The 26,272-nt window shown below is 53.6% G+C and overlaps 2 protein-coding genes across 3 annotated transcripts; both read right to left on the reverse strand.

The window, feature by feature from the left end:
• Window positions 1-1,198: 1,198 nt before the first annotated feature.
• SLC35B2 (solute carrier family 35 member B2) lies at window positions 1,199-9,938 on the reverse strand. Of its 2 annotated transcripts, XM_062490313.1 has the most exons (4): window positions 9,802-9,938; window positions 5,022-5,215; window positions 4,572-4,732; window positions 1,199-3,316 (listed from the first exon to the last, which is right to left on the reverse strand). In XM_062490313.1, the coding sequence occupies exons 1-4, from the start codon at window positions 9,915-9,917 to the stop codon at window positions 2,378-2,380; spliced, it is 1,410 nt and encodes a 469-aa protein (XP_062346297.1). In that variant the 5' UTR covers window positions 9,918-9,938; the 3' UTR covers window positions 1,199-2,377. The 2 variants fall into 2 exon arrangements, with proteins under 2 accessions (XP_062346297.1, XP_062346299.1); XM_062490315.1 differs by lacking the exons at window positions 4,572-4,732; window positions 9,802-9,938 and having other exon boundaries at window positions 5,022-5,211.
• Window positions 9,932-23,181, reverse strand: NFKBIE (NFKB inhibitor epsilon). Its single transcript, XM_062490316.1, has 6 exons — window positions 22,727-23,181; window positions 12,280-12,382; window positions 11,526-11,757; window positions 11,267-11,355; window positions 10,746-10,994; window positions 9,932-10,424 (listed from the first exon to the last, which is right to left on the reverse strand). The coding sequence occupies exons 1-6, from the start codon at window positions 23,074-23,076 to the stop codon at window positions 10,359-10,361; spliced, it is 1,089 nt and encodes a 362-aa protein (XP_062346300.1). The 5' UTR covers window positions 23,077-23,181; the 3' UTR covers window positions 9,932-10,358.
• Between the last annotated feature and the right edge of the window lie 3,091 nt (window positions 23,182-26,272).

Genomic DNA, 26,272 nt, shown 5'->3' on the forward strand with positions numbered 1-26,272 from the left:
CCTTGGGGTTTGTCAGAGACAACTGACACCAGCATTAAGTTCTCTCGCTGTCCACATGCCAACTGCCACAGGCATAAAACAGAATCTTCAACAGGGAGACAGAGCCTGCTGGAATCCTTTGCTGCACACCAAGACACTGACTGTGCTGCCATTGTGGCAGCTATGTGGGTGCAGCCTGCTAGGGCAGTGATGGAGCTGAGCTAGCAAATTATTTAAAAGCAGGATTTCTCTCTGGAAAGGAAGGTGTAGCCAAATAACTGAATCGATAAAAAATTAACTTTTTAAATTAATGTCCTGTGTTTTCTTTTTCCACTACTGTTTTGTATAAATCTACATTTGAATTAGAAAGGTTATGCCTGGCAATGTGGGTTTTTGTTGTTTTGTTTGCTTTTAATCAAGGAAATCACATTCCATTTTCAGTCTGTCAGCAGATGGTGGGTGCAGACATTTGGGCTAATTTGTAGGGCAGGATGAAAAGCTGGGAGGTTGCACAGGCACCTCCAAAAGCTCAGAGCTAGAAAAGGAGCATAAATAAAACTGCTGGAGAGCCAAGTGCTCTGAAGCCTGAGCTGTGCTCAGCACCAGCTCTGGTATTCTTCCAGGCTCAGCTAAGTCACTACTGTCCCTACTCTCCTCTTCTGTTTCTCCTGTAACCCTCCCATGAGTGTCCCCTTTCCCTAGCTGAGTTAGGCCCCAGTCTGGTCTCTTGTTTACATGGTTTTTCACCAGAGCTCCCACACCTAGCAGCAGGATGGACCATCCACACCTCAAGCTTCTCCTGGCTCTGGCTGCTGCAATACACCCCACAAAATGTCATGGCACCCGTGGCCCTCTGTATCACCTCTAGGTCGCTACACCCACTGGGAATTTCTTAAGTTGCACCATGCAGGGAGCCTAGGAGTCAAAGTAAGCTCACGCTAATGGCTCCTTAACCTGCCCACCAGCATAAGCAGCATTCCAAAGCTGGCTGTGCACCTCAACTGTGTGTGCAAGGATCTCCAGGCTTTGCAGCTTTGAGTGCAACCCTGGTTGATATCAGCCTTGGCAAATGCAGGGAGCGGCACCTGTATTTGGAAAAACAACTTTCCTGTCCCAGAGAGACTAGGGGTGCAGGAAGAGTTGGAAATCTCTTTTGCCTGCTTTCAGGTACATGGAGGGGGGGGGAAAAAAAAAAAACACCCCACATTTCTGTCCATGGCACTATATGCAGCATATTTTTAATTTAATAAAATAAAAAGAGAAAAAAGGTTGCCTTGGAAAAGTACCAAAACCTGCTGGTTTTTCAGGCAGGTTGTGTTGATGAGAAAAGGATTATCCAATAAAACCCAGGCTTCTGGGGAAGAACAGCTTTCACTGCTCCATCCCCTGCTGTCTGTGGAGCAGGAACAAGGCACCGCAAGCGGGCTCTGCCCCATGTCCCAACCCTCCAGGCACAGACTCTGGCCAGCCCCTGGGAAAACCAGGGCTAGTGCCTCCAAGTGACAGGAAAAAGAGGGGTTGTTTGTGCTTGTCTGAATGGCAACTGCCAAGCCCAGAAACTGTGGCACTGAGGAACCCCAAGGCCGTGCTGGGGCTTCTGGGCAGCGCAGCCTATGGCCAGTACCAGCAGCAGATGTAACCAAAAAGCAACCTCAAAGGACTCTGCAAGCCTTGGGAACTGTCCAGCTCAGGTACTGCATACAAATCAGCCTGGGTTGAGGGAAGCAAAGGAAAGCGTCCTGTGGCAGGGGCAAAGAATTGATAAAATCAAATGGGGAGGTACTGGCTTTCATTGCAGTGCCGTCCCAGAGCAGATCCCAGGCCTGGGGTAGGACAGAGTGCGAGTCTTTCCCTTAGCTGTGCCTGTACTACCCAGAGCCCCTCCTGGAATGGAGGAAGAGCGCTCCTCACCCTTTGATGGGTTCAGCTTGGGACTTGCCTCACTCAGAGGTGTTTCAAAAAGAAACCTAGTGTTTTACTTGCCCTTTCCTTCTGCCAGGCTCTGTAATACTAACAGAACTGGAAGAACATTAGCCAAAGGCAAGACAGTGCCAGGGAGGAGTTCCCTTGTTCATCACTGACTTTGGGGAGTAGCCACAAGACAGAGGTGAGGCAGGAATACCAGCAGCCCCATGCTGGTGTGCTCCCAGGCCTGTGCCTTGGCTGTAAGTCTTTGACCTATTAAGGCAAATGGAAAAGTTTAGAGCTGCATCAGCCCAGAGCATTTCCTGGGCTTGTTCCAGCCCCTTTCCCAGGAAAAGCAGGTAGAAAACTGAGTCACTGGTCCTGCCTATCCATACCCCACTCTTCTCCTCAGTGGGTTCTGAGAAATCAAGCAAATACCCTCGAGTGGAGATAGGACAGCGGGCATGGCTTAGATGCCATGGCCTCAGCTTCCTTAGACCTTTTGTACAGGGGTCTCCCCCGGCGGGAGCTTCTTACTGCGCTTCTTCATGCGGCTGCGGGCATAGACACGGAGAAAGAGGGCCATGAAGACAACGGCTATGCCCAGCCCACCCACAACAGTGACAGTGTGCCCATAGATGAGGCAAGAGAGGAGGATGGCAAAGGCCTGTCGGAGTGTCATGATGATGGTGAAGACAGCTGCCCCGAACTGGTTGATGGTGTAGAAGATGAAGAGTTGGCCACAGGCAGAGCACACGGAGAGCAGCACGGCGTGGGCGGTGAACTCCGAGTGGCGAGCCATGAAGCGCAGCGACTCCAGCAAGGCACCCTGCTCCAAGAGCGAGCCCACGGTGAAAAGGCAGGAAAAGACATTGACGCCAAACATCATCTGCACGGGAGACATCTTGTAGGTGAAGAGAGCGTCCTGCCAGTTGGAGGTGAAGCTGTCAAAGATTATGTAGCCAGCCAAGAGCACTATGCCAGAGAAAGTGGTGACAGTGGACACTGTCCTGTTAGGACCACTGGAGAGCAGGAACATGCTGACCCCCACGGAGATGAGGGCAGCAGTCAGGTACTCCCAGTACTCATAACTCTTGCGTGACACCAGTTTGCCCATCATCATCACTGGGATCACTTTGGAGGCCTTGGCCAGCACTTGGGTGGGGAAACTGATGTATTTGAGTGCCTCATACTGACACCAGCTGCTGAGGATGTTGGACAGGGAGGCAAAGGAGTACTTATACATAGGAGCCCCATGGCGTGGCTGCTTGGTCAGGGCACAGTACAGACCAGCCACTGTGAAGGCCAGGATGCGGTTCATGAACACAAGGAACTGGGAGTCCTTGAACTTCTCACCAGGGTCTGTTTCAGTGGCACCATACGTTCTGGTCATCACACGCTCCTGGAGGACACCCCATGTGAGGTAGGAAGCCTGCAAAACAGCAGGAGCACAGGGAGAGTCAGGACCCACAACAGCAGTTGCCAACAACAGGAAGAACAGTCCCCAGGAGATCCTTGCTTTCCCCAGTGTTGCCTCATCCTCTTCATGGCGCTGCTTCCTTGAGACACTGGGAGACTGGGAACACCCCCCACTCCACCCATCTGAGGGAGCCCCTTGTCCCATGTGGTTACAACCAGGAACATTCTGTTCCAAACCACACCTGCTCAGTGTACAGGAGAGAAAAGCCCACAGTGCAAACATCCTGGTGAGTGAGCAGTTATGCTTTGAGCTACTTTAAGCCTGTGGAACCAGACTGACCGAATCAGGGAACATTACTGATACTGATTATTTTACAGCTGTGGTTTTGGTGCCAGCTTCCTGCGGCAGATCCTGGCAGTTCTCCCAATGGCCTCTGTACTGGTTTTCACTTCCAGCTCCTTAGGCCTGGTTTTTACATCCAAATCAGTTCTAGTTTCAAAACCAGCACACAAAATTGTCCATGAGGGATGATCGCTGTCCTGGTTGTCATCTCCCACTACTTTTGGTGTAACAACACCAAGTCCCTCACAGAAGTAATACAGTCTTCCTCTCATCGCACATCTCCCAAGCAACTAAGACAGAGATGAAAGAATTAGGTGGCCCACAGCAAGTCTGAATGGGCTGGGAGAGTAGGCCAGAGAGCGAGTAGCTTCCTGGCTGCAGGACACCTGGGTTTTTTTTAGCTCAGTGTCCACATTGCTATTTTCTGTCCTCACAGATCAAAAAAGTTGCCCTTCCTAATGATGCCCAGGCTGTAGCTGAGACTTGGGGAATCTAGGATTTTAAATTCCTGTTTATCTGCAGCTGAATTAACTATTTTCTCTCCAGTACTCAAATTCAATCTATCAAGGCAGAATGCATCAGCCCCAGACAGTGACCCATGGAGAGCCGGGGAGAAAAGAGGGTTCAAACTATCTGCTGATCTGACATCAGGGCCAGAACAAAAGCAGCCTTAACAATCTGCTGAATCACAGAACTTTCAGAGGCTCCAGAGGACTGTGATCAGAGAGATAGGATGCTCCAACCCAAAATGACAAAAGCAAAATGGACCTCCACAGCCCTTAAGAGGTGGACTGTGCCAGCCTCCAACCCAGCCTTGATAAAGGACAGCATTGCATCCTTGATCTTCAAAGAACTGACAGTCCCTAGCCCACTGGGCAATTCCTCCTTCCAGAATGGGACAACCAAACATTCACAGGACCCTCACCTGTAGACCAGCAGCACAGAAGAGCAGCTTGAAGACCTGTCGGGCTGTGGAGGACTCTGTGGGCTCTGCTCGGGGTGGCAGGGAGCCATCATCCTGATGTACAGACTTCACCTCAGAGCCAAACACACACGATTTGATGACAGGGAAGCAAATGCCTCGGCCTGAACAGGGTAAGAGAAGATGGAGACACAATTAACCAAAGCCTGGGCATGACATGCTGCACCAGCTTGAGAGGTGAAGCCTCCTTCCTCACTAGCCTCCAGATCTGTTGGCATGGGAGCCTCAGAGAAATCTGTTTCAGGATAGCAGCTATACAGCACTGGGACACAGCTCTGTGAGTGGCTCAAGCCTGACAATGCAGGCTGGGGCAACAACCTGAGTGACGTAGACAGAGGCAGGGCAGAGATCTCCAAAGGATGCAGGATGTGGAAGGGAAGCTCCCACTCCTACCTGTCTCCAAGTAGTTCCTTCTCTTGAAGTACTGGATGAGGAGGAAGCCTGGTACCACAATACTCGCATAGCCAGCAGCATTAACAAAGAAACGGAAGAGCCAGAAGTCCCCCCACGAGTCCTGCAGGACAGGGGCGATCTCTTCACCTGTAGCCATTGTAGGGAAGGAAGCCAGCACGAGGGGAAGGTGAAATCTGCAGAGAAAGAGGCAGGTGGTGGGTTCCTGGTACATGGACAGCTCCACTCCATGTGCCTGTAATACCCATCATCCAGTCTGATCCTCATCAGCTGTATTACGGCCACCCAGACCCCACTGCAGTGACAACAGTGATGCTGGCACCACACAGAGTATGGAAAGTCCTCTGGAGCTGGAAAGCACAGGCCAGACATACACATTTGCTTCCATCAAAGGTGATTGCTCTGGAACATGTGGACTTAGAACCTTGGATTGCCAGGATTAAAGAAAACACTGCTGTAACAATCTGGTTTTGACTACACCCTTACTCCAAATGCAAGGAGCACCTCACACCTCACCTTTATAAGTTAAACTTCAGCACAGCTTTTGGGTGGAAAAGAAAAAGGTCACTGAATGGAAAAATTCACTCCTACATAGAAGCTCATGTTTCAAGCCTGTAGCAATGAGCAACCTTCCTCTGGAAGCAAACAGTTCAGAGCTTTCCCCTCCAGCTACACCAGGTGAGTGGAGGAGAGGCAGGGTTTGGGGCTGCAGGGTTTGGAGCCTCCCCCACCGCCCTGTGCAGCCCTGGAAGTGTGCCAAGGCATTCCTCACAGCTCAGAGGAAATTACCAGGGTTCACCCACTTGGCAAAGCACAGCCAGAAAAGCAAGGCTGGAAAAGAAGTTTCCCACCAGCTGTCTGGTTGGGATTTTACCAGGACTATGCAAGAGGTACAGCTGATATTCTTAAGCTGTAGCTGTAGGAAGTGATCTAGCCAGCTTTAAAACAGCTAGAATAGTCCTTGAAGGAGTTCTTCCTTTCAGTGTCCTCTCTCTCACAGAGGCAAACCTGCAATATTCAGGGGCACCAGGTACTCAACAAAATGAGCAACCAGGCAAGAACTTCCTACACCCAAGGTCGCCTGCATCCTCCCCTCACAAAGCAATCTGCAGGTTCCTGCATCACAGTAGAAGGTTTCCCTGGTCCATGCTACATCCCTGCCAGTTTCCTCAGTGGAAAAAGCCTCCCAGTTGCCTTGAGGGCCAGGTGAGAGTGCTGTGGGCTGGCTACATAAACACACACCAGAAATGCTCCTGTGACTGAAAGGGACAGAGATGTTAATTCCTCCTCCCCCAGAAACAAGTGAGTCAGAGAAGTTTCGGCCCTAATTAGGGGTGTACCTGGCCCCAGTGTTGTATAGCTGTGACATTTAGTAGCCCCCACGCAAAATTCTGAGATTTACAAACTTAAGGGCTTTAAAGGCAAAAAAAATCCCCTGCCATTTCATGAGCAAGCACTCCCACCAACCTCTTGTCCCCTTGGGAAAGACCTCAGGGACTTTTCTCATCCTCAGCTACTGTGGCAAGGCCCTAGGAGTTCAACAACTCGACCAAAGCTGAGGCTGTGTTTCACCCAGAAATCTCCCTTCTGTGACTTACAGGACATAGAAATTCCCAGCCCAGAGAGTGGTGCAAATGGCTAAGGGTAGATTTCTTTGCCCGTTTCCTACTCCTCTGTCTCCCCTCTCCCCTAGAAAAGACAGTCTGACACCTCCACTCAATTTCTCCTGCTGCAGTGGCATCATCACAGGCTGTAGAGGTGCTGTGGGATGCAAAAACAGGGCTCAGTGCTCTCACCTGGGGCTGGAGTTGCCCATGTGCTCCTGGGTTGGTCCATATTATGTAACCCTGGCTGATGGTGGGGTGCAGAAGCACTGTTCACTTTTTGCAGAAGTCAGACATAAATGACAGGGTCTGTTGCCACATTTCCAACTTTACAGGGACCACAAGCTCCGTTCAGCACGACTGCGCCTGCTGTTACCCTGCCAGCTCCTGCAGCGCTGCCATGGGAGGAGAATCGGCCCTGCTCTCCCACAGCGACCGTGAAGAGGAGGCTATGGAGGGACAATGGCTCTCTATGCCTGCGCTAGCAATTCCCAGGCCCCGACAGCTGACTCAGTGCAGCAGGCCCTGCCCTCTCTGCCGAGGCTGGGAAGGAACAGGGACGCCAGTGTTACAGGTAGAAAGAGGGGGGGGGCTGAGCAGGCAACATGCAGAGGCATGAAAGGAGCCTTAGTCTGCGGAGCCGGCCGTGCTCCCCTGGGCACTGCAAGGGCAGCTCTCAAACGCACCGCTCCAGAGCCGGGCTGGCACCCGGGCTTCTGCCTGGGATGCGCATTTTGGGTCGCGGGTCTGAAAAAGATCCCTGCCTACAGCCCTGATACTCTTGAGCGCGCCCCCAGCGCCTGGAACGGCTGAGGTAAAACGCAAGCTTGGAGCTGCCAAGTCCATACTAACATCTCGGGATCCCTCGTCTGCTCCCTGCCCCTGCCGGGTCGCAGGGCATTCCTGCCACTGTCCCCCCAGGGCCGACCGCCGCCTCTGCCCCGGGGCCACGAGCAGAGAGAGGCACCGGGCTGCCGCTCCCCGCCGGCCGCGGGGCACCCTCCGCCGCGGGCACGGCGCGGGGCTCCCGGCAAGGGACAGCCCTGCGCTCGCCGCTCCGCGGCTTCTCCGCCCGAGGCTCCGACGGCCCCGCGGGAGAGGCGGCGCCCGCCTGGGTGCGGGGTGAGCGTGGCCCCGGCGCCGCCTCCCTGCCCGGCGGCCACGTTCGCAGCGAGCAGGCCGGCGGCGCGGCGGCTGCCTTCGCCCGCCCTCGTCGAGCAGGGCAGTTGCCGCTGGCGGCCCGGCCCGCCCTGGCCTCGGTACCCACCTGCGGCCCGGCCCCGGCCCGGTGTCGGCCGGCTCCCCTCGGCTCCGCTCCCGGCGGCGGCGGCGGCGGCGGAACCCCCGCCCGGCGGGCGCGCTCCGCGCCCCACAGCGCCCCTGCCGCTCCGGAGGGACCGCGGCGGGCGGCGCGGGGCGGGGCCGCGATCACGGCGGCACAGGATCAATCAGGTTGGAAGAGACCAGAGATCGTCGAGCCCAACCTATGACCGAACGGCACCATCTCAACTAGATCAAGGCACTGAGTGCCACAGCCAAGGTTTCCTTAAACGCCTTCAGGGAAGGTGACTCCACCACCTTCCTTGGCCTTTCTATTCCAATGTCTAATCACCCTTCCTGCAGAGAAAGTCCTCCTACTATCCAATCCGATTCCCCCCTGGCACAGCTTGAAGTTATGTCCTCTTGTCATGTTGCTGGTTGCCTGGAAAAGAGGCCGATCCCCACCCGGCTACACCTGCCTTTCAGGGAGGTGTAGAGAGGGACAAGGTCTACCCTGAGCCTCCTTTTCTTCAAGCTAAACACCCCCAGCTTCCTCAGCAGCTCATCATAGGGCTTTTGCTCCAAACTGTTCACCAGCTCTGTTGCCCTTCTCTAGACATTCTCCAGCACCCTCTTGAAGTGAGAAGCCCACAACTGGACACAGGACACCATGGGAGGCCCCAAATGCAGAGGGATGATGACTTCCCTCGTCCTGATGGCCACACTATTCTTGATTCAAGCTAAAAGCCCTCAGCATCCCCACATTCCTGCCCCTATGTCTCAGGGTAGCCGCCTCTGAGCTGCCAGCCCTGGACTGGGCACAGGTGCTGCCTGGGGGCTGCAGGTCAGTGTAGCACCTACTCCACCCCCATTCCCAAATCCCCTATCCCAGCCCCAGGCATGGCTGCAGGGCTGGCTGCAGCCAGCACATGGCCACCCAGAAATGTTTTACAAGACATCTTTTTAAAACAAGTAGGTTTATTTTAAAATAACAAAACAAACACAAAAGTGCAGATCACTTGTTTCTGCCTTTTCCCTTTGCTCCCAGCTACAGCCCTGGCCACACCGTCCCACACTGCCCTGCAGCATCTGTCATTGCTTCTTTGGGCAGCTTGGAAGGTGCCTCATGTCCCTTGTGAAAGGTGTCCTTTAAACAGCCCCATAGGTTTGCAGCAGGGTGAGAGGCAAAGATTCAAAAGAAACAGAGCCAACCAGCCCAGGACTGCTGAGAAAACCAGGCAAGGTCCAGAGGCCTGGGGGGTCCTTATGCTGCTTTCCTGGCAGCATTCCCTTGCAAGAAGGGAGGAAGAACAAAAGCTCACTCCAGAGCATCCTGGTCGATTGCACTATCCAGTATTTGTTCCAAACAACAGCAGCTGCTCCCAGGCAACAAGTGAGGAATTTTCCTGGCTGTGATGGGATAAGTCAGCTCTGTGCCTCCATTCCCACAGCACCTTTGGCTGATTTCCTAATACATTGCATGTGCTCATCTGGCTGGAGAACTAAGTGGCAGGGAAGGGTGCTGAGCTGAACAACAGAAGGGATGGGAAGATAATGCTGCTACCTCTTCCACTTTCAGCCTGGGAGAATCCAAAACCCAGGAAAGACCCATACCCTAAGATTTTAACCCCCTTCCAAGCCAGGAGAGGGGGGCAGCATCTTCCTGTCCTCTGTGAAAGAGGAAACCACAGGACAGTAAAGCACCAAGGTGTCAGGCACAATGCCAGAAGCAAGACCACAACCTGGTATTCACCATCTCCTATGCTCTTTCTCCAACCCTGCAGCCAGATGCTCAGCAAGACAGCATGGGAATAGAGCACCTTGCTGGGATCCCCCAGCCTTGGCCCTGAGCAGTAGAAATGCTCTGCAAGTGGGGAAGGCCCCGTGCTCCCACTCACCTTCTGTGGTGTGAAGGACCCGAGGGAGCAGGCAGATGGGGAAAACCCCTGTAGGCCTTCACGTCCCCAAGGCCCCGCAGTGATGCACAGCCTCCTGATGCTGTGGGGTGTGGCATGGGTTAGATCACATGAAACCTCTGGTGCCCACAGCAACAGCAAACATTTATTAGAGTGTTGACTCTCCTCACCCCACACTTATTCTGATGGAGTGCAAGACCATGCTCTGTCCAGCCTACAGTGTGAAAATGAGTCCTCTCCGGCTCCTTCCCTGTGTATGCTGGAGATCCCCATAAGTTATGGGAGGGAGGGAAAATTCAGTCCTGCTGCAGTGCGCGGATTCTAAAAGAAAAGCCTCCCCTGTGTAGTGCTCATAATGCCACCTTCTTCCATCTGGGAAGGCAGCCTGAGGCAAACAAAACTTTTCCAAATAGGGGAATGACAGTGGGATAAGTCTCCCAAGGTATCTCTGCACCCACTGAACTGCAGGCAGACAAGATCTTAGTGGGCAGCAGCACAGAGGAAGAAGGCAGCCCGATGGGCCAAAGGAGTCCATCCGCTCATTCAGAGCACACAACAGGCTTCCCTGAGATCTTCAGGTCATCGAAGGGCAGCAAGGCAAGGAGCTGCAAAGACCAAAGGCACAGACATGTAAGCATCCAGGATTGTCTCTTCACCAAGCTGGGGTAGAGGTCCAAATCTTCCCCCCACCTAGTCCTCCAGCCTCCCATGGTCCCAGAGAAGTGCCATGAAACCCTATCTGGGCTTTTCCTTAGGGCTCAAGGCAAAAGGCAGTTATCCCACACACCACAGAGCCAATGCCTACAACATACAGGGAAGGACAGGAACAGCTAACAACTCCTCCTAGGAGGGTCTCTCTACTCATCCAACTCCTGCACCCCCTGGCACACTCGCAGAGCCACAGGCTTCCCCCCACAGCGACTCACATCATCGTTGCCATCAGCCAGGTCCTGAGCTGTCTCGTTCTCCATGTTCCTCAGCAGGGTGTCAGCCCCAGAGTGTGAGAGGATGGCAGCAATGGCAGCATCCTTGCGGCCCACAGCCAGGTGGAGTGGAGTGCACCCGTTGTACATCTGGGCATCCACATACGCCCCATTGCGCAGCAGGAACTGGACAGCTCTACGATTGTGGCACTCCACAGCCAGGTGCAATGGGGTCTTCCCGCTCGTGCCCTCCTGCAACCCACAGATCACAAGAATGTGGGTGGGGGGTCCCCTCAGCTGGGCTCTGCAGCACCCACGCACACTTCTTTGACTGGGTGCAGAGCGCAGGCCCCACCCTGATTGCTGTCACCCAACAACCTCTCAAGGACCTTTACTCCCTGCTCCCTCAAAACTCAGTGCTCACAAATCTCACAGCAGTGCCTGCCCCAGGGCTGAAGGGAGTGCCCAAAGAAGAGACCCACCATCTCAGCCTTTACAAAACATCACACTGTGCCCAGTCTTACCTGAACATCAATGTTGGCACCACTCTCCAGCAGCAGAGACATCATTGGGATGTTCCCTTTCAAAGTACTGATGTGCAGACAGGCCAAGCCTGTGATGGAGAGGCAAAAGAGAGCCACAGTCAGCCCAGACTATGCTGGGACACACCAATCCCAGCCACATTCCCATTCTGCTGTGCTCCTGGATCTCTGCATACACATCTCATGGTCTCTGTCCCAATCTGGCCACCAGTTCTGCCACTGCGCTGCCCCCAGGTCTCACCTTGCCAGTTCTGGAGCTGCAGGTCCTGGTGGTGCCTGAGGGGCTGATTTGTGCCCTCTGGTGTGGCTGGGCCCTCCAGCAGCTGCTGGGCACACTGCAGGTGCTGCTGCTCACAGGCCAAGTGCAGCGGGGTGTTGCCATTGCGGTCCTGCAGCCCAGGGTTCACTCCCTTGTGGATCAGTGCCTGGATCACACTGGGCTGCTCCAGGTACACAGCGAGGTGGAGCGGGGTCTGGAGAGAAATCAGGAAAGGGAAGCATGCCCTGCAGGACACCAGGTGTGATGAGCCCCACCAGTCCCCAGGAGCTAGCCTGGCAGCACGGGCTGACTGTCATGCAGGACATCGCCATCCCTGTTGTGACGTTACGTGTGGATGACACTGGTGGGGTCACACGGCTGTTCCCCTGCACCTCAGCTCACAGACCACCCATGGAGACAGATCACATTCTCCCAAGTTATCTCCCCTGCCACATTCAAGCATGCCTCTTCCAGGGCTGTATGCAATGTCCTGGGGCCTTGCAAAGAAACCCTGAGAGAGAAGTGTGACAGCTCCCACAGCACTGTGGGGTGAAGGGTATTTCCACCTCTCTTCTTCCACTCCCTGCAAAGAGGGTGCACACACAAGACCTTCACCATGCTCTGGGGGAAGCAGGTGTGAGGTCCTAGGGAAAGGGCAGATGGATTGAGCAGCAATCCAGGGAACAGCCTGTGGCACTTCTCTTCCTCCCATCTTCTGCTTATCACAACAGCATACCTGGAAAAGATCATTTTGGATCTCCAGCACCTCCCTGGGTAGCTGAGCGATGCAGCAGAGTGCTACAGCTGGGACACAATGGATAATGGCCAGATGAACCAACCTACAGGGGGTTAATGGCAACAGGAGAGAAAAAAAAGAAAAATAAGTCCCTAGTGCCATGCTCAGGAGAAGAGATCCTTCCCTGATGCATGAAGGAATAATCTCCCTGCCTCTTGTGTCTCCTTCCCTCCAGCTTGCAAGTTTTCAGTCTTGCCCTCTCCCTGGGGAAGCTCAGCAGAAGGCCAAGGCAGGAACATGGTCTGAGGCTCTACAGGGCAGTCCTTTACTCTGATCCCCACAGGAACCCTCCTGTCCCTGCTAAGCAACACAGGGTCCTCCCTCAGACCTCACAGCACGTGTAAGTTTTCAACCTGGCACTGCTCAAAGCCAGGCCTCCAACTGGTGTAGGTCCAAAGAGCCTGGGATGTCTTTCCCAGAGTCCAAGAGCTGGGTTTGGTGGCTGTGGAGAGAGATCTGTGCTCCAGCAGCTGCCCGGGGAATTCCGGCTCCTTGCTGCCAGCTGCACACTGTACTTCTGCTTTCCCCTCCACAAAGGCAAACAGGCACAGCTGGGCAGGAGCCCAGGGCTGGTCCAAGATCACCTGCATGGCAGTCCCTATGCCAGCCAATCTGCTCGTCCACACTACTTTCCTCTTCTCTCACCCACATCCTTCCTTCCCTTTCAGCCCTATCATGGCAGGGCTGGCACGCAGCCTGCCAGCACAGAGGGACACCAGAGATGCAGCTGTCAGAGCTCAGTGCCAAGCAGGGACCACTGTGGTCCCTGTGGTCCCCACAGCCATGGGGTGGCCAGGACCCCCAGAGTCCCCCAGCCCAAAGACAGGTTTAATTTCCAGACAGCCCCTGCATAGACAGAAGAGAAAGGAGAACATAACAGAGGCAGAGCTGAGAGGGAATTTTCAGTCCCCCGCTGCCAACCTCCTTCTCCCAGCCCCCTGCACTGAAGGGCCTATCCTCCCACCACAGGGTAGCCCTCTCAGGCCAAACCTGGCCACTGTGGTCAGCAGCGAGGAGCAGGCAGCAGCTTCCACTCTGCCCAGCAAGGCAGGCATGAGCTCAGCCTCCTGACCCCTCACCACTGCACTAGAGGCCCTGGGTGGCCTCAGTCTCTGGAAGGAACCAGCTCCAAACTGAAGGCTATGCTCTGCCACCCATGCTGCTTTGATGGAGACTGACAGGGCCAAGAGATGGAGGGTGAGAGCTGTGCCAGCCCTGGCAAGACACCCCACTCTCCAGACAGCCCAGCTTTGGGATGCCGCCTGCAATGTGGGGGATAGAGGGCATCTGTCCACAGGCAGGAGAACAACACCTGGCCCTAAAGCATGGCAGGCAAGCGGGGCTGGGGGCTGCCTTTTTGCCAGCTGCACTGGGACATGAATGTGCTGAGAAGCTCAGAGGCCAGTCCCCAAAAATGTCCTTTACTGACCTCCTCCCAAGTGCTGCTTGAAGATCAAGCCAGCATCTGGGACCCCAGGCATCTTCAGTTGAAACCTGATTTTGAAGGCAAAACAAGACCAGTTCCTCTCCACCCTGCTGCCAGGGGAGAGGCCCTGCCCAACAGGAGAAGCTTTGTCCCAGGGGAAGCCCCAGGACATATTGCAGCAGGGAATTCCCCACAGGAAGGGGAGGCCACCCACATTTGCTTGCCTCTGCACAGCCATGGGGTGCCCCCTCATTGCCAGCACCCCCAGGGCAGGGAAGGGGGCTGCAAGCAGCTCCATGGGCAGGAGCTCCATCCTCAGTGGACCATGTGGAAGAGGCACAGCCAAGGGGCCCAGCTCAGGAACAAGGCAACAAGCAGTAAGAATTGCCCTCCCCTCATCAGGCTTTTGCTAACCCTAGCCTAGGTACAATCTGAGCAGGGAGATTCCCGGCTGGGTTTTGCATCAGGCCCCCAGTCCCTGTGGTAGCACCTCTGCTGAGGTGTCCTCTGCACACTTGCAGGGACAGCCCCTGTTTCTCCAAACCTGTTCCCAGGCACCACGTGCAGGAAGAGGCTGCAGGATCTGCCTTTTTCAGGTATAGCAGAGTTAAGACTGCTCAAATGAGGGACTTTCCACAGCAATTCAGCTTGAACTTTAAACCACTGGTGCTTTCGCTTTCCAGAGCCACGCTGGGCTCCCAGGGGAGAGAGCAGTGCTCAGGGCTGTGTCCCACGGCTGACAGCCCTGGTGCCCCAGGAATCCCCCGGGCCCCTCTGTCACTACCCACACCACACTGTACCATCATGTGGGGACGAGTGGGGCAGTCATCCGGCAGAGCTGGAAATCCCCGAGCAACCCTCCTGGCTTGGCTGCCTCTGCAGCTCAACCAGGCAGTGGAGCTGTTTAGGGCTGGGCTGACACTGAGCTAGTTTGAGCACCCATGCTGAAGAGGCAACGGGGGTGACCATCCCCCCTGGCTAGAGTTCAGGCTTTCACCTTGCAGCTGGGATATGCCTGCTTGGAAGGACTGCTTCCCCTGCTCCCCCTTCCTTCTCCACCCGGGTGCAGCCTCCTCCTGGGCTTTCATTTCTGCATTTGTTCCCGCCTTTCCTCATTACTGGCCCTCAACTTCCTGAAATGGCTGCAAGAACCTGAGCTACTTGGGGGAATCATCACAAGGCCATGGGCTGGGAGGAGCCCACCACCAGCACCACATGTACACCGAGGCATTCTGTGCCACCAGCAGTGCTGCCAACCAGGAACTGGGACTGTCTCCTAACTCAGGAAACCTCTTACACCCAGGAGACCTGAGGTGCGGGTATCATGCCAGTCTCCACCTTTTTCCACTGAGGCTACAAGCACTCCTCTCTCTGTGTCACGGCAGCTGCGTGGTCCAGCTGCTGATGGGCTGCTGTGTGCTGGCACATCGTCTGCCAGAGCCAGGACACGGTGATGGAGAGACGCCTGCTCACTGCCAGAACCTCTCCTTGCCCAGCCACAGCAGTGTGGCCCTGCCAGAACAAGCCCTCCACCCTGCCATACTCAGATCCTTGCCCATCCCAGGCTGCCTGCACAATCTCTCCGCTGCTTTCCTCTACTTGCCTGCTCCCTCCTTCCCCATGCTCTTGCCTGCAGTGCTCCGGGCTGCAGCCAGAGGGGCAGGTGTCCAGCAGGAACTGTCAGAAAGGGCAACAGGGAGTTTTGGAAAGGGCAAGGGATGGAGGAGCTGTGAGCAAGGGAAATACAGCAGGAGTACAGATTGTGGGGTTCACTCAGCTTTTCCACTTGCTTACCAGCTCTGTCCTGGCACAAGGGGACTCAACACTCTGAATCACAAAGGCACAGGACATCCCTGGCACAAAGTGATCTACCCATCATCAGAGAGATAACAACCCTGGAGAGCACAGAGGGTGGGGTTATCCTGGGGGATATCCCTGGGAATGAACATGCCATGCCCAAAGTAGTTCTAGCTTAGGCACAGGATAGCATCCATTTCCACAGTGCTGTCCACCTCCAACTTCTGAGTGACTTCAAGTGTCCAGCAGGAGAAGTTTCCACACATGATGACTGGAGGCAGGAGAACAGGGTAAAGGGTGACACCCTAGCTCTGACACACTGATGAAGCAGAACTGATGAAGTCCCACCAGTTCTCTGGCTATCCTTTTCCATCTCTCTAGAAAAGGAGCTGACCATGCAGACCCCCTATCTGTAGAGCAAGATACCTCTTCCTTCACTATGTCACCCAAGAAGTACCTTAATCAGGGGACCCAGCATTCAACAGAATTTGCTTTGACAAATTTTACTCCCTCTCTAGGTAAGGTCCCTGTCTGCAGCAGGAACAGCTCATTCCCAGCTCCTTGTTTTGGCTGAGTGGAACAGTAGGAAATCACACGAACAATTCACACAAGGCAAACTTGTTCAGGGGAGGAAATGGCCCCAGCAGCAATAGAAAGCAGAGCAAGGGAGGAGGAAAACAGCAGGGGAATTCCACGCTTACCCTGCTCTCCTGTTCCAGCCCTGTAACCTGCACTGCTAACCGCTTCCTCAGCCACCAGCACGAACCTCTGCCAGTGGCTTAGCAAGAACAGCTCGATCCTGCCCTGCAGCCCTGAACCAGCCCAGCCTGGCTCCTTTCCTTTCCTTCCTCCCTACATACCAAAGCCATGCTGCCCTGTTCCATAAAGCTGTTCCAGCTGCCTTCTGGCAGCTCCAAGGGAGCAGTGGATCTCAGCTGCCTTATCCCATGTTCCGTGTTCCTGCCCTGCAGGTTTCATTGCCCCTTCCCTAGGAAGGGTACAGCTTGAATTTGAGTGGAGGGGGGTTTGGGATGGGACTGGAGGGAGGTTGCAGCTAGAGGGATACAAAGTCCTTTCAGCCACGTTGGATTCAACATTCCTGATCTCCAGTCTGGGTAGCAGCTGCTTCCCAGCCTGCTGCTCCTGGGGCCAGAGTGAGGAGTGGGGAACCAAAAGTTGAGCAGAGGAGACAGTCTTACCTTTCCTGGGGTGCTCTGCAGAGGGTCTGGTCTGAGTATTTGAGGATGAGGGGAGCTGGAGGCTGACAGGCACGAGAGGTATGGTACTGCAGAAGGGCTGTGGGCGCCTCATTTTTCAGTGAGGTGGGGATGAGAAGGTACCCTGAACTCACAGCCTCTAGATTCTACACCCGCACATTTGAGAATTTTGCTCCATTTCTGAGCAGATAGTGGGTCTGGGATTGCAGAAGCACTAAACATAAGATGCCTGTGGGCTGTTCCCTGCAAAACAAGGGAATTGGCCTGTCCCGTACTATTATCTATGCACAGATGGGCCAAGCCAGAAAACAGGTCAGCCCACCCAAGCAGGGGCCAGTCACTGTCAGAGAAACATGATGAACAATTTCAATAAAAGCAGCAAACATCCCAAAAAGTCCATCAACTGTGGACAGTCCATTTCAAACAGAACAAACTCACACCTGACTCCTTGGGAGGCAAATACATTCTACAGTTTCTGTACACAAAGAGCTATCTTGAGGTCAGAAGAGTCTCTTCCAAGAGGAAAGTGCCTGGACTTTGCCAGAGCCTGTACAACACACCCTAGCAATCATTTACAGCACCACAGGTATCCTCACTGTCTCAGGATTTTCTTTTAATGAGGCACAAGCCGTGGATCTAAGATACCTCAGGGCCCCCCTTCAGCTCTGGATCTGCCCCAGTCAGAGGGGCTTCCCAGCTCTGTGACACAGAGAGCATCCCAGAGGCAGTAACCACTCTCACAGCTCAGATCCCACAACCTCTTCCTACACAGTCATGTCTGACTCCTCATTTTTTCACATTATACTGATAAAACCCAAACCCAAGCCAGTAATAAAAAAATGCGTTAAATTAGCTGAGCTCAACCCTTTTCCAGCAGCAGTTGAGTTTGCCTGCAGAATGCAAGGACCTGAAGCCCACCCCACCATGGCTGATCTGTTAAAGCCAGGCTTCTGCATCCCAGGACATGGAAATTTCCAGCCATTCTTTCCCTTCCTCTGTCCTGAAGTTCCCTGCATTTGTTCCCAGCTCTGAGGCAAACCTAGGCAGGTGGAAAGTTTGAAGAAACTTCCTCCAGGCCAGGCTGAAGTCATCCAAACAGGGAAAAATCCTCTTGCATGCACAATCTCAGAAGGCTGCCAGGACTTACCCACTTTACGCCACGGCTGTGTTGGTGTGACCCCTGCAGCAGCCAGCAACTTCTGGGGCATTCCAAAGCAACTTGTGCAGAACTGCCTGGCCTTGCTTAGAGGGACACCAGGCTCTCCTGTTTACCACACTCCTGAGCACACACAGAGGAAGAGCCGAAAGTTCAGGGACAGGGAGCTGGACACAGAAAAATCTCCCTCCTGGCAGACCCATGTTAGGACTCACTTCCTCTAATGGCCCACAACTGGCAGCATGCTAGGGAATAACTTGGGATGGATTTGAAGCCTGGCAATCAAGCAAGGTTTCTGAAGACCCTCTGGTAAAACCAAGAGCATCCCCACCTCCCATTAACTATGGCCATCCCACTGCTGGGTAGCTGGCAATAGCCCAGCCCAGCAAAGCAGGGAAACTCCCAGCCTGACCAACAACTAGGTGTGCTCTCTGCATCAGACTTCTTTAATCAGTCTCCTAAAATTGAGCCTCTCCAATCCTCTGCTTCTTTTTCCTTCTTTCCCTTTCTGTCTTTTCCCTTTCTTGTCCTTTTCTATCTTTGCTGTCGCATTCTGAGCACTCCAACAGGCACAGAGGGCACAGGGGTTCAGCAACAGCCTTGTACAGCAGGGCAAGCAGTGAGAAAGCAGGCACACTGGAACAGACAGCCTGAATGGGGACAACCTCTATTCCCCTGCTCAGGAAAGGTCTCCAGCCTGGGCCTACATGACTAAGAGAGGGTTAAGATTGGCACAAGCCAATGAATGGTTAGAGGTGGCTCTGGGCCCCTTCAAGATGACCCTTCATGCTCAGCAACAATGCAACAAGCCATGCAGGCAAGGAAGGCCCCTTCACTACCATCCATGTGAAGAACTCAGAACATCAGCTCCCATGGGGCCCTCACTTTACTTGATTAACTGTCCCCAAGCCCCTGTTAAGGCATTTCAGCCCACGAGCCACTGGCACGTGATTTATTATCAGCAGATGGGGCACCACTTGTCTCTGGTGGAAGGAGGAAGTCAGGCTTCCTCTGCTCCCCTCCCTCCCTGAAACACACACCCAACCAAAACCACACCGTCCCATTTTCCATCTGAAGGAGGCCTAGGTCTTCCTTCTGCGATTGAGCGGGGGTCCCTTGATCTGCACCCCTGCAGAGGTGCTGCACTGCACATACAGAACCCCATGCAGACAGTCTCCTGCAGAGGCACAGCCCCCAGCCTTTCCACCACCATGGCAGAAAGTGGTGTGTGGCCTAAGGACCACCATGGAGAGAAAGGAGAGTATGTTTTTAAGATAGACTACATAGTCCTAGAGAGAGGAAGCTCTGCTTAACTTCACACACTGATGAATCAACTCTGCCTCTCCAGAGGTGGCAGAGGCTGACATCAGCCCAAGTAAACAGGGAGGTTTGCTCTTGTGCTGGAACAAAAACAGGTGACCCCTTCACACCCCATTCTACCTTGAAGGAGCTGGTCCCACACCCATCCTTTCCCCAGGATGTTGGAACTGTGCATCTGCCAGGTGAGGCTGGAAGGATGGGGTTTCCTCAGTCAATCTTCATAAAGATTGAGATGGTCTGGAGGCTGGGGCACAACAATAAACCTGCCTGCAGTCCACTCAGAAAAAGCCAGGCCTACAGCTGGAAAGCCCCTTTCTTTCACTTCCATGCAACGCAGTCCCATCAGGACCCAAGTCAGCAGAAAAGGAGCTTGTTTACATGGAAGAGACAGCTATTTGGAGTTTTGGGTCACAAGGAAAAGATGCATGCTTGGAGGAGACATTTGAGCTTGAGTGCAGAGGGTTTGTTCTCTACCAGCCCACGCAATAAGCAGGATACAGATCACTGCCCGAAGTGCACCCACCATCTTCCACTTGTAAACCCCACTCCTCTTGCTTGACTTCTGCCCTCATAGCTGAGCCACACTCTCTTGGGGACTAACGTGCCTGATTACTGTGAATCTGACTTCCCTGAGGCAGAAGAGCAGCCAGTGGTCCTAGGGACCCATGGACAGGATGACATTTGGGCAAATAATTCTTGGAAGACAGCACCCATGCATTTCACTGGCCATCATACCCCCATCCTTCCTGTCAGCCAATTTCCTTCCTTCCAAAATGAGACTCCTTCTAAGTTTGGGCATAGGGCAAGACAGTTTTAGCCCCATTGCTTCATCCTGCCTGCTCTGACGCTCCTCTCCTGCGGAGGCAGGCAGGGAGGTGTCCAAGGAGGATCCTGCTGACACTCCAACTGCCCAAGCATGTGATCTTCACCTCTGCCTCCACCTCCAGTTCTTACCCCACAAGTGCCAGGCTGACAAACACAGGCACACCTTGAGATGGCACAGGTGGGTGAGCCTGGGGGAGCTACAGACAGTGAAGATTTTGTCACATGTAGAGCCAAGACTTTTGCCAGCTCCCTCTGTGCACGCCCAGTGCTCCTCTCAACTCAGCACCAGCCAGGGCATCTGGGGAAACAGGAACTACTTGGCCACAACCCTTGAACTTTTTTTATTTTCAAAATTACAATTATAGGAAAGTGTAGTTGCCCAAGTCTTCTGAAATACAATGACAGTATGATTTTAATTCTTTGCCCAGAGCTGTTTTGTGGCAGACATTTAAAAAAGGCACACAAGGAAATATGCTACTGACAGAGGTGAAAAGAAGAAAAGAAGATGGGTTTGTCTGGCCAGATGAAAGGGATGTAGCCTGTGGCCATCTGATCCCTTCTCCCTGGGGACCTTCCAGCACTGGATGAGCAATTGCACCATAGACTTTAGCATTACTATCAGCCCTGACTTGTTTTCACACACAAAACCGGGAGCAGTGGTGCCAGTTCAGTGAGTTGCTGGGTGCTCACAGTCCCCACTTGCATCGACCCAAGTGGTGGATGTTCAGCACTTCTAAATATAAATGCCACCTACCTCTGCCGCAGGGTCAGGAGGAGAGACAAGAATAGCGGAGGAACAAATCCACAGCCTCACCACTCTAACCACAAGAATAGTTGTTGTTTTTTTTTTTTTCCAGCAGTGGGACTAGATCCCAGGAAAGCCTGTCTCCTGTGTGGACATGGTGAGCCCAGAGCTGTACAACCAGCAGACCTATCGCTCCCTTCCTCACTCCTTACAGATTTCCTGTTCTGAAATGCACTGTGAGTGAGAGAAAACAGAAGAGCAAAGGCAACCATTTGGGGAGCTCTCTGAGAGCCTCTCCTGCCTACAGTAAACAAGGCACTATTGATTAATGTTTTCCTAGTTAATAAGATGTTTGTGTTACGTCTCTCCAAGCAAGTCTGACAGGCAAAAGGCCTCAACCACCAAACAAGACATCCTCAAGCACTAAAAGCACCTCCAAGAAGCTGCATCTATGGGGCTCACTAATAAAACAGTAAGCGAGGAGCCCTGGGCACACCACAACAGACGAACCACAGGGGAAGCATTACTTCCCCGGCTCTGATTAAAAGATGCCTGGCTCTCTCCACGGGCACCTTGGCTCTAGTGTTGCAGCTGGGAAAACTGGCAAAGCTGCTCCATTCTGAGGAGCCACAGAAACAGCCTGTAGATAGGACAGGACTAGAAAGCCTGTCTGGGGAGTGTGGGAGGCTGGGTTTAGTCTAACTTTGCTTGCCATGAGACTTCCAGCCAATCCTCAGAACAGATCCCACAGTCAGCATTAATGAGCTAATTAGCAGATGCACAGCCTCCTTCCTAACAGGGAAGTAAACACTCAGTCTGCCTCCCAGCTCATCTTCAGCTTCAATCCAGATGTGCTCTGCCAGGCAAGGACAGAGCTTTCTTGCTGCTCTCGCTGCTGAAGACATTTGCTTGATCATGTCAGTGCCTCTAAGTTTCTCTTCCTCTTGCACCAATTATTCAGTATTAAACTCTAGCCTGGTTTTGGGGCAAAGCTTTGCCCTCAACTGTGAGAATGCTTCGCTCATGCTGTGTGTACACTCATGATGAAAACCTTCCATCGAGGGAATGTACAACAGGAAAAAACGCTGTGATTAGCTGAAGGTAATTACCAGAAGCCAAACCAAATAACTCTGGCGTGATGCCTCTGCCCTTGAGAAGGCATTAGGGATGTGGGAAGCCCCCCTCATTAAGAGAAACACTTGTCTCCGTCACAGATGCTCAGGAGGGCAGCCCCACATCGGCGTGTGTACGTCACAACTCCGCCAAAAACTGCAGCTCTGTGGGCAAGTTGGCAAAGCAAGGTGATTCCCACCTGAGAACAAACAGTTCTTGGGTTGCTCGGTTGAGCAGTGTCTAACACAGCCATCGCAAGGTCTTGCCCTGCATGGCCAACCTTGTTTCGGGACTTGCTTACGTGCCATCTCACACAGCCAAGCCTTGCCCATTGTGGAGGAAACCTTGCATTCTCTGGGAAAGAAACAGTGGGGAGGGGGGGGGTTGATTTGCTTGCTCCCCTCTTTCTTCTGATTGCTAGCAGTCCCATGGCAAGTGGAAGCTGGCTTCCTATGGTGGGTCCATTCTGTGCCGTGTAGCCCGGGGTGCATCGCTTCCTGCTCACTCCTCTGGATTTGGCTCAGATACCTCTCAGGCGGGTGAGGGCCATCATCCACCCAAACCTGGATGCCAAGCATCCACGCGCACCAAGGCAAGGCGGGAGGCTCTTAGGACAGGGGCCCGGGGAGTCCACGGGGAGTAACAAGAACGGATGTTTCTCGGGAGAGGGCTGGGGATCACGGCAAACACAGCCTGGCTTATCTCTAGGCACCGGCTCCCGGCCGGCAGCAAGGGGAGCAGCCCGGGGCTGGGGGGCGATCGCTCGCAGCTCCCCAGGGATCACTCACGTGTCTCCGTCCTCCGAAAGGTAGGTCAGGGCCTCCAGCTGCTGCCGGCTGAGCCCCTCGGGACGGGGCGGCGGCTCCTCGGGGCGGTCCCCCGGAGCCCCCGGCAGCCCGGGCAGAGCCTCGGGCAGGGCACCGGAGCCGTAGCTGGAATCCAGCCGCTCCTCGGCGGCGGCGGCCTCGGCGAGGGTCTCCTCGTGGGGGGAGAGGGCCGCGGAGCCCTCGGGCGCGGCGGGGGTCTCCCTGCCCCCCGGCAGCGAGCGCAGCGACTCGATGCCCGAGTCGCACTGCCCGTCCTCGCCCTCCCAGCCCGCCGCTTCCTTGCGGCACTCGCCGCCCGCCGCCCGCGACATGGCTCAGAGCCCGCCGTCCGCCCGCCCCGGCCCGGGTCCCGCTCCCGGGGGGCTCATGGCCGGAAAGCCACCGAGCGACGGCCGGCGCAGCGTCTAAGGCGACACGGCCCCGCCTCCTCCTCCTCCTGCTTCTGCCCGCACTGACTCAGCCGCGCCCGGCCCGCCTGCCCGGGATTCCCCCGCCGCCGCCCGCCCCGGAACGGCGAGGGGCTGTCCCTCCCCGCCCTCTTTGTCTGCGGGAGGGCCCAGGCGGCGAGAGGGAGGAGAGAGAGTTGGGGTGACCACGGTGGCTCATGGCGGGGTGAGCAGGGGAGCGAGGTGACAACGCTGCGCTTCCCTAAGCCGGGCAATGCGGGCTATCCTGGGCCTGCCTCCAACCCCTGCCCGGTTGGTTTGGGGTTCTTTAAATAGCAGGCAGGTCTGGAGGGAGGGAGCGAGAGCTTGTCCAACTACGCGGTGTGGGTGAGGATGCTGTTGCGTGTGCAGGTGCTGACTGAGGACATAGGCTCTGTGGGAAACAATATGGTGGATGTCACTTGGAGCAGAGGTGCAGACAAAGCACCGTGCTTTTCCCATGTGCATACATTAAACTGTGCTACCCACTAAGACACCTTCTCATCTGCTCTGCCTTTACTGGAAAAGCCAGGAGCTCGCTGTTGCTGGCTGCACAAGCCTCTTGGTCCAGCTGCTTCCCACCACCTTTCTGTGTTGCAAATAGAAATCCTGTCAAAGCCCAGAGTGGCTATCAGGGCTCCCACAAGAGCAGCTAAGACATAGAAATCAAAGCTGAAAATAGAAGGTTGAATGAAGGCCCAGCTCACTGCCTGTGGATGATTGACCAGACTGCATTTCAGTGCTCTCCTCCCAATGCCAAAACTCCTATAGATCTGCATAGATATCACGCAATTCACTTTCATGTCATGTAATTACCTTCCAGTGTCCCAAGCAGTGTGCTTTCCTCAAAAGACAAACTAGCTAGGTCTGAACACAGCTGACACTTTAAAATCAGTTTCACTTTTTGTTTTTATTGCTTGACATGACTTCCTGTCTCTGCAGGATGCCCATTCTTCTGGTTCATCTGAGCAGGAAGGGAACAATCTCCTGCAAGGAAGCTTACCTGGGAAGAGCTTGGTGATGGATATTGGATGGACTCACAGGAACCACATGCTGAGCGGCAAATATTTCACTATCGCACTGCAGCTGTTGCCTTGGGCTTGTAGGAAGAAAGGTTTTGGGGTGTGAGGGCAGCAGCTGGGAGACAAGAGATAAGTCTCTTTTGGCATCAGTGACTTCCAGTCATAAGCTTTCCTCCCATGTTCAGGATCTGTTTCAGTGTCTCCAATTGTGTCTCTGGCACTGTGTCACTGGAAGATTAGAATTACTAAGGGAAAGGAGCTTCTCCCACGTCTGTCAGCTCTGTCCAATGCAGTATGGGAATCTGGGTCATATATCCATTTCACTCTCTCTCACACCCTGGTGGTGGCTGCATCCCAGCTCCACCTGTAGCTGTTGTTCCTGGTCCCCGCAGAGAATTTCTATTCTTTCAGCTTTCCGTACCCAACTATTACTAGGGTATCTATCAATTGCTTTCCTAAATGCCTTTCCCATTTTCTCTATCATTATACTAGATGCAGCTCCATCGTGGAATGGTTCTTTTTACACTTTCCTATGAAGAAAATGGTCAAATCAACACAAACTTGTGTAGTGATACAAAAATTTAATTTTTCTGTGAACTACTTGCAGCTTATCTTTGCATCAAGCATCAGTCACACCTTGATTATATTGCGATGTGCTGTTCCAGTTGGGAAATAAGTGTGGATCCAGGACTAGTACATGTCCAGGAACAGTTCAGCCAAAGCACAGAACCTGGAGAAGTAAGGCCTGGGCCAGCTCTAGCAAAGAGACAATTCAAGATTCACCACTCTACAGTCCAGTCGATTGCAAGCTGTCTTGTTACACCTTTAGATATCAAGTAGCCCCTGGAAGTGGCCTTTCTCTGCTGCTGATGTGAATTTAGGTGGAGTTTGTGATCTTGCAGCTTCCTTAAGCTTCTTTAAGAGCCTTGAACTCTAGCTAGCTAGCTAGTGCTGTGCCAGGGCTATGTTGCTATGGTCTGCTGCAGCTGAGTTTGGAGACCAGGCACGCCCCATTAACATCAGCTATATCCCCCAGTCATCCACGGCCAGCTACCCTCTGCTCTGACCTTTCAACTAATCCATTAATAGGCACCATCTCCTGCTACCCCTCTTCTGACTGGATGTGCTTCTATTAACCTTTTGGACAATTTCACTGAAAAGTCTGAAAGAGGAACTTGGCCACTTTACCCCATTATTTGTCTTCTGTTACTCATTATGCAAGTCTTGGGCCCCCTTTCATGCTGTCTTCCTAACAGAGAACTTTTCTGCCTGCCTGTGCAAGTTTTGAACTTCCATTATTTTTAGAGTCTTTAAATATATATGCATAAATATCTACATGTATTGAAGGCAATGGTAGAGGGATTAAAAATAACTAAAGGTAATATGAGACAAATCTTGGTGTTCTGATTTAGTTTTGAAAGTTTTAAAAACGAAGCTCTGATTCCTGGTTCCCTCCAGTCTCCCTTAATATGTGTCACTAAAATGGTTAAAGCTGCAGGGAAAATCTAAAGAGGAAGGGATCTATTCCCACTAGAGGTCAGTGTCAGCACACGCTGTTCAAGGCACCAGCGCTCTCCCATCGCACTGCGCTGCGAGGAGCATCAGGCCAGAGCATGGACATGGGAAGGAGTCCCCAGGCTACCCGGACCCCCGCGTATTGTCCCTGTTAATGTCCTGTCCTTAAGCACAGCCCTCTGACTGACTAAATGAAACGAAGGCCTGGCCTGGCACCAGCATCTTCTCTGTTCTTTGAGCTGTTAACTGGGTAAAATAAGTGAAATGCAGCTGAGAGAGGTGGAGAAAGGGAAATTATACCCACTCTGTGTCTGGTCTGAGAAAAAGTAATGGTACTTTAATTACCAGCTGTGGTCCTGTCGTTTGCAAGCAACATGCATTAACTGAAATTTTGATAAGCAATTATTACCACTATAATTCACATCAGGCAACGACTGGTGCCACCTTCCCCCCAATGCAGACTGTCCACTGCACAGCTTTCATCCCACATGAGCACTGAGCTGCTCCATTCCCTGGGGATGCAGCCCTTTTCCCTCATCCCCAGA

This window comes from Cinclus cinclus, chromosome 3 (genome assembly GCF_963662255.1).
Source record: "Cinclus cinclus chromosome 3, bCinCin1.1, whole genome shotgun sequence".
NCBI lineage: Eukaryota > Metazoa > Chordata > Aves > Passeriformes > Cinclidae > Cinclus > Cinclus cinclus.

Bases quoted from the DNA above. Each gene is read 5' to 3' on its own strand.
- NFKBIE (XM_062490316.1), bottom strand. From the start codon at position 23,076: ATGTCGCGGGCGGCGGGCGGCGAGTGCCGCAAGGAAGCGGCGGGCTGG. The intron at 10,995-11,266 runs GTAAGACTGGGC...TGTGGGTTGCAG, and splicing joins GTGCCAACATTGATGTTCAG to GAGGGCACGAGCGGGAAGAC. The intron at 10,425-10,745 runs GTGAGTCGCTGT...TGGTCTTTGCAG, and splicing joins TGGCTGATGGCAACGATGAT to CTCCTTGCCTTGCTGCCCTT.
- SLC35B2 (XM_062490313.1), bottom strand. From the start codon at position 9,917: ATGCCACACCCCACAGCATCAGGAGGCTGTGCATCACTGCGGGGCCTT. The intron at 4,733-5,021 runs GTAGGAGTGGGA...TACCCTGTTCAG, and splicing joins AAGGAACTACTTGGAGACAG to GCCGAGGCATTTGCTTCCCT. The intron at 3,317-4,571 runs GTGAGGGTCCTG...GCTGTTTTGCAG, and splicing joins TCTGTGCTGCTGGTCTACAG to GCTTCCTACCTCACATGGGG.